Below are 7,758 nucleotides of genomic sequence, written 5' to 3' on the forward strand. Positions count from 1 at the left end.
GTGTCCTGCCTGCAGGGATCATGTGTCCTGCCTGCAGGGATCATGTGTCCTGCCTGCAGGGATCATGTGTCCTGCCTGCAGGGATCATGTGTCCTGCCTGTGTCTGTGTACCTGTCACTGTGCCCTCACTGCCCTCTGTGTGTCCCACAGGAAGGCAAGCAGGCCTCGCTGGCCGCAGACTTCTCCGTGACTCAGTTCAAACATTTGGGCCGTCTCCTCATGGTCCACGGACGCAACAGCTACAAGAGATCGGCAGCGCTCAGCCAGTTCGTCATCCACAGGAGCCTTTGCATCAGCGCCATGCAGGTAGAGTTCAGAAACACAGACATTAGATTTGTGTTCATCATTCATGTTGAAATGATCCTTGTGAATTACAAGCGTTTCAAATGTTTTGGCTCAATCAGTATCAGTTTTCAAAACCACTAAATACTCCCTCCAAAGTGCACGAAGCACATGATTAAAAACATCTGTATCTTATTAGATATTAAATCTCAAACTTCATCATTTTAGCATAACACTGTTTTTGTCTCCCCATGAAATGTACTGTCCATGTTTCAATTTAAATTAGATTAATATATTCATCAAATAATATATAATAATAACTCATTCTCATCGACGTCAACAATGGTTGTTTCCACACAATTATACAGAGAGCAAGGATTCTTAGTAAAAACTATTGTAAGAAATTAATGTAAAATAAAAAACCAATATTTAAAATAATTATGAAAAAGAAAATTGAATAAGAATTTGAAAAAAAAGTGAATTATATCTGAATTTAAAAGTGGAAGAGCTAAGTACAGTAGTAAGCAGTAAAAAGTGCTTATATTGTGCAGAAATTAGCAAAACAGTCTCAAGAAAGTAAAACATTTCATAATACAGAGTATAAGGAAGGACACAAAGATGTCACAAGTTCTGCATTTATTATTATTATTATTTAACAAAATCTATTATCTCCAAAAGGGAAGAGATTAATTCTGCCTTTTGCTCATTTCCATCTGAGGTACCCTGAACCAAAGCAATCATAACTGAGACTGCCAAGGCACACNGTGGAAGAGCCAAGTACAGTAGTAAGCAGTAAAAAGTGCTTATATTGTGCAGAAATGAGCAAAATACTCCAGAAAGTAAAACATTTCATAATACAGAGTATAAGGAAGGACACAAAGATGTCACAAGTTGTGCATTTATTATTATTATTTAACAAAATCTATTATCTCCAAAAGGGAAGAGATTAATTCTGCCTTTTGCTCATTTCCATCTGAGGTACCCTGAACCAAAGCAATCATAAATCACAGTAAGATGTCTGAAAAAGAATGTAAGCTATTTCAACGTTTGGGTAAGGAATTCTAGGAACTGTTTATTTACAGCACCTTCAAACTCAGATGTGAGGAGGGAGTGATTGGGGTGAGGCAGGGAGAGGTTTCATGGGTGGTCATGGTAGGGTGGAACTGCATGATGACTCAGCAGACCCCGCAGTGCCCTTCTGAACCCCCCCCTCTCCCCCACACACACACACACACACACACACACACACACACACACACACACACACACACACACACACACACACACACACACACACACACACACACACACACACACACACACACACACACACACACACACACACACACACACACACACACACACACAGTCCAGTTCCCATGTCCCAGGCCAACCTCAGCCCCCGCCTCAGAGGGCCGTGACTCACTGCATCGTTGGACTTCTCCTCCGCATGTCTCACATCAGACCGCAGCTGTGACCTGTCTGCTGTGAGCCGCTCAATAATGCTAACATCCATCTGGTCAAGACACACGTTGGTCAGTCAGTGACGCTTAACTTTCTCCTGCAGTAGTGCTGTGGTTGACTTATTGAAACTACATGTGCGGGATCTGGCTCATCGGTTAGTCAAAGTGTGGTTACCCTTTCCTTGTTTTGTTACCGGTTCATTCTGCTTTTTCAGTTCCTCCTAATTCTCTCACATAGTTAAACATTTGGAAAAGGGACGCCCCCNGTGTGCCTTGGCAGTCTCACTTATTGAAACTACATGTGCGGGATCTGGCTCATCGGTTAGTCAAAGTGTGGTTACCCTGTCCTTGTTTTGTTACCGGTTCATTCTGCTTTTTCAGTTCCTCCTAATTCTCTCACATAGTTAAACATTTGGAAAAGGGACGCCCCCAATTTGTTGAATTATACTCTGTTGTGCCATTTGAGTACTGATATGTCCAGCTTAGCAGACTGACTTTCACCTTCCTTCTCTTCCGGTCTCCCTAGGCGGTCTTCTCCTCTGTTTTCTACTTTGCTTCAGTCCCTCTCTATCAAGGATTCCTGATTATTGGGTGAGAAACAGTGATGTATTATTAAAACATCTGGCTCCCATGTCTCCCTGGCATTTCCTCAGTGATAAAGCACAGTTGAAATGCGAGAAGGGGAAAATAGTTGGACTAAATCCAACTATGATGTTTGTGCAACTTGTTGAATATGCACCACTATATCTGGGGAATATCCCTCACACATAAGATATGAATGAACAACACAAATAAAATAAGTTACATTTATTTGTTATTGGCTATGGAAGGTTATCGGTTATGTTCATATACTTATTTGATTATTAAAATGTAAACCGATCTTTTTCATATGGGCGTTTTGTACCCCCTAGATCAGGTCTCTAGTAATTGTGTGCTCAAAGTGCACCAGATTGAAGCATTTTACTTTAAAATGTTCAACAATATCTTCCCGGGGGGGGGGGCATACCCGGGAAAAATAGTTGGACTAAATCCAACTATGATGTTTGTGCAACTTGTTGAATATGCACCATTATATCTGGGGAATATCCCTCACACAATGTTTTGTCTCTTTCAGCTACTCCACGATCTACACCATGTTCCCCGTCTTCTCCCTGGTGTTGGACAAAGATGTCAAGTCAGAGGTGGCCATGTTGTACCCTGAGTTATACAAAGATCTCTTAAAGGTATTCTATACATGAAAACAGACGGACTGCCCCAGTGCAGCCAAACACAACATAACAAAAGATGTGTAAAAGGCAAATGATGATGTTTAATATATTCTATTCCTCCCACAGGGCCGACCACTGTCTTTCAAGACCTTTCTAACATGGGTACTAATAAGTATCTATCAAGGTAAGGAAGAGTTTAGTTCAACCTGCTGATAATCACAGGCAATAAAAACTCAGCAATATCGTCACAATATTTTCGTATTCGGTGAAAAGGTTTAAAAAAATTGGTGTTCTTCACATATCCCAACCCCACGTGAGGACAATGGGACATGTGCTTGGGGAAAATAATATTGATAAATGGTTACATCTTCACCAAGGCAATATTCAGAGAGAAAGGTTGTATTTTAAAGGTCCCATGTCATGGCCATTTCCACTGATCATAATTCCATTGTTGAGGTCTACTAGAATAGATTTATATTGTGCAATTTTCTCTCTGTAAGCTACGTGTGAATTTCACTCTCTGCCTTTAACGGCTCGTTGTAGCTCCAGTAGCTCCAGCCCCCACCCTCCCTGTGAGCACAGTGTGCTCTGATTGGTCGGGACGTTGTGAATCGCGCTGAGCTCCGTGGAGGTGTGGTTTCCTTGTTTAGCGATAGACAGCGAAACACAGCCAAACTCACCCTGAGCACACACAAAGTCACAGCCGAAGTAAAAACAATAAGTGTGGCTTGATATTGAGTCAGAAAAAGGTTGATAAACGCTGTGAGAATGGGTCTGCAGAGAGAATTTCACCGCGATCCCAACTGTCTGTTATCAGCCTGCAGCCAGGGAGGAGAAATCAGCATAGCTGCCTGCACTGAGTGTGTGTGTGTGAGGAAGTCCGTGGATTGGNTTGTTTTCAATAAGTATATAAATTGTCCAAAGAGGTTGTATTCTACAGTCTGCCTGAATGTAATCATGGCGTAGGTGTGTAGTGTGATTCTGTGTACTTTATTTATGGCATCCCGTTGGATTTGACGTCATCTGAACAGGACATCGCACGCTCACTGCTTGATAGCGCGCGAAGCTCCGTTTACGCCGGTTGCTAAGCAACATCGTTATGGGGAAATGCAAGTTTGCGTCCAAATGGTTGGAATATAAGGAGGAAGGACAATCAATACTGTATATAGTCAATGTGAGGCAAAGTGTGTCGCCAAGGTAACCGGTTAGAACTCCAAGTGGCGATGAGGTCTTAAAATGTATGGAAAGGGTCTTAAAGGGTCTCAAAGGGATCACATCTGACTTCAGGGTTCCTGCATGTACCCTGCTGCAGCACGTGGGTCTCATCTTCAGCCTGTCCCCTGTTTCCTCTCCACAGGGAGCATCATCATGTACGGAGCGCTGCTGCTCTTCGACTCTGAGTTCCTGCACATCGTCTCCATCTCCTTCACCTCTCTGATCCTGACGGAGCTGCTGATGGTGGCGCTGACCATCCAGACGTGGCACTGGCTCATGATCGTGGGGGAGCTCCTCAGCTTGTCCTGCTACATCGCCTCGCTCGTCTTCCTGCCCAGCCTCATAGGTGAGAGAGCACCAACACTCGCACATGAACTGCTACTTCCCTCACACAGAAGGTAGTGGGGGGGTTTTTATCGAGACGAGAAATAAATAGCATTCATGTTGTTGTGCTTTTGCCGACCTTGAAATGGTGCGTCAGCAGTAAGGTGCTTATACGCCCCTTGTGTACAGTTAGTGGTGGCATGCTGGATATGAGGAAGGTTAAAGGTGCATGGACAAAGTGTGAGTGTGGACCGAGTTCAGGCATGCCGTCGTACCAAACAGGAAGTGCCAACAGTGCTGTCAGCTTCCTATGAACCCACCAGTGTGTTTCTCTTTACCTAGGACATTTCAAAAATAAAACCCTAGAAACATTCTTACAGCAATGAGACGACTGAAACATAAACGACCTTTAAAAGCAGATTGTTGTTGGGGTTTGGATTTCTGTATAACAGCCCGTGCCATTACGAGACCCGTGACATATCCAATACCCTGACCAGGAGCTTCCCAAACCTTTATTTTCAGCTTTATGTGAGGCGTGGAGTTTTATTCTCAGCATTCAATGTCCACCACTGAGCATCATGACTGGCGTGTGGTCAAGAGAACCCTTTCTGGACACGTCTCCTCCCTCTTGAAGTCAGACAGGAATAGAATGTAAAGGTTATTTTCTGTCGTGCGTGTGGTGTTTACACAACTCAAATTGCACAAAAAAAGTAAAAACTGTATAGGTTGAGTTTTCTGTCTCATGCCTTCAACAATTGTTTCTTCGTTTCAACATCAGATTCACCGTTTACTCATTTTTAACCCGCTGTATGCCAGAGGAAGCTGTGTGTATAGTAGGGCTGCACGATTTGGGGAAATAATCGAATTGTGATTTTTCTGACAGACATTGCGATATTTGTTTTTAAGCGACCCAACGGAAGTTTATTGTAAAATGCGGCCATATCTCCGGCTAGGAAGGTCGCATCAACGTGCTCCCGCCTCTAGCACCCCCGCAGCCCGAGCTACGAGTGAAGGAACTAAACTTACAACAAACTTCCGTTGGGTTGCTTTAAAGTCAAGTTTCAGTTTAAGATTCACCCTGTAATAGATTAACATGTGATGGAGCATTACTAACCTGACTCAGATGGTTTGTTTCACCAAACCATTTAGGAAAGCTCCATTGGAAGCCATTTTGAAAGGGCAGGCACTTTCAAAAACACTTGGCAGGTGATTGGATCAATATGTCTATCACCTTCTATCATGGGCCACTTCTGATTGGTTAACAATGGCTGGTACATGTGGAGCACAGCACTTCTGATTGGTGTGGATGACGGACACGCAAGAAGAACATAAATAATAGGCTTTGCGATTTGATAATTGCATCATTTCAGATTTCGATTTAAAATCGATGAATCGTTCGGCCCTAGTGTATAGCTGAAAGAAGGGCGTGGTCTAGAAGATGAGATGTAATGGTGAGGTGAAACAGAAAGGTGATGCCGGTGTTGATATCAGGAAACCGGACATTTGATATCGTAGTTAAGACACTCATTTGCCGCCATTTGTGCCAACGTCCTTTTCTTACTCCGTTATATCTGATCAAAAACACAAGAATGAGTTTAATGAGGCGTGCTTTTAATGGTGCCCATTATCCAAAAGGTTAACAAATACACGATAACATAGAGAACTTTTCCCTATCAACATCATTTTACGTTACAGCGCCCAAACTATGAGAACTATAGGCATGATTATCCTAAAATCGAAAAAGGGGGGACGTTGTCTCAACTCTCTTTGTGGTGCCCCAAAGTGATTTACTAAAATGTACATGCCTTGAAGAAATAAGTAGAGCTTGGCTGCAGATTTGATTATACTGTTGACTTTCAAAATAAATAATGGAAAGGTTAAATTACTCCTCAATGTCTGGTGGTAGAATCCTGCTCTTTCTGATCTCTGCCTCTTCCTCAAGAAGTCAACTCAAAATTCACAATGTGACCCAAAATGGATCATTTAAAAAGGCTTGAGTCGAGCTTAGCTACAGATATGATTAAACTGTCGACTTCCAAAACTAATTATAACATTTGAATGCCTCGTTTGAAAATCCTACAACTCTCTTTCTGATCTCTGCCCCTCCAGACATTTACTTCATCACCACGGTGTCGTTCCTGTGGAAGGTGACGGTGATCACGCTGGTGAGCTGCCTGCCTCTCTACATCCTGAAGTACCTGCGCAGACGCTTCTCCCCCCCAAACTACTCCAAGCTGACCACCTAAAGAGTGGGAGGAGCCTCACTTACTGCGGGGAAACAGAGGGGCCTGCGCTTAGACCCGGGGATCAAACACGGATTCGTCCCCTTTCATTTGTCCCGAAATTCCTACTTGGAAATGAGAAAGACGGGACAACTTAGTCAGGGGTGCTACTGAGGGGGAGAGTTTTTAGGCTAAAATGCTACTTGCTGCACGTGTTAGATGCAAAGACTAATGATTCCTCTGTGTGGAGAAGACTTGCAGTGAAGAGTTAGTTTGACCGACTTATTTATTCGTCCTAGAATTATGAGCCTAAAAAGTGTCCTGAACAGACATGTAAATATGTAATGTAAAAATAACTAAGGCACAGAGTCAGTTCAGTAAATTATGCACATCCTGTTTATTTAAAAATATCAGAAATCATATCAAAGGGAAGTAACTGGAAAGTTGGACGTCCCCCCTGTTTCTGTGTACGTGTCATTTGGCCTGGAAACTAACCCTTTTTCCATTTCCATCCAAAATAGTCGAACCACATTTATTGTTAGACACTGAAACTGACGTAGCATTCTCACTCAGGACCTGATTCACACTCTCCTCAACACTGATTTCTCATTATATGATACAAAAAAAGTGACTAGACTTTGCATACAACACAGGCCTGTGAGTTTGTGTTTATTTCTTTATGCGTCAGCGCGACACAGCCGGAGGTGGTGCGGTCGTTTCTTTTAGCATGACCCGTGATGTTAAATCTGTCTCTGTGTGTTCGGACCCCGAGATGTGTGTGTGTGTGTGTGTGTGTGTGTGTGTGTGTGTGTGTGTGTGTGTGTGTGTGTGTGTGTGTGTGTGTGTGTGTGTGTGTGTGTGTGTGTGTGTGTGTGGAGCGCGGTGAGAGCAACCACAGAGGAGAGGCCCTTATGTGCAGCTCCCGTCAGGCGGTGTGTGTATGTGTGTGAAGCCTTTGAAGTGGTGGGCCACACTTTAACTTTGCATGATGACTCACTGTACCGGTGACCTCCTGAAGCCATAACTGAAAACACCCGGTGACCG

General features: G+C 43.4%; 1 protein-coding gene across 1 annotated transcript in view; it reads left to right on the forward strand.

The window, feature by feature from the left end:
• Positions 1–7,752, forward strand: part of atp9a (ATPase phospholipid transporting 9A) — a 46,404-nt gene extending 38,652 nt beyond the window's left edge. The window contains exons 21-26 of the mRNA XM_010780836.1: positions 151–306; positions 2,272–2,336; positions 2,860–2,968; positions 3,080–3,137; positions 4,311–4,514; positions 6,602–7,752. Coding sequence (XP_010779138.1) covers positions 151–306; positions 2,272–2,336; positions 2,860–2,968; positions 3,080–3,137; positions 4,311–4,514; positions 6,602–6,738 — 729 coding nt within the window. The 3' untranslated portion in view covers positions 6,739–7,752. The remainder of the gene's footprint in view (positions 1–150; positions 307–2,271; positions 2,337–2,859; positions 2,969–3,079; positions 3,138–4,310; positions 4,515–6,601) is intronic.
• The last annotated feature ends 6 nt before the right edge of the window (positions 7,753–7,758 follow it).

This window comes from Notothenia coriiceps, unplaced genomic scaffold (genome assembly GCF_000735185.1).
Source record: "Notothenia coriiceps isolate Sejong01 unplaced genomic scaffold, NC01 NC01_scaffold00022208, whole genome shotgun sequence".
Lineage (NCBI taxonomy): Eukaryota > Metazoa > Chordata > Actinopteri > Perciformes > Nototheniidae > Notothenia > Notothenia coriiceps.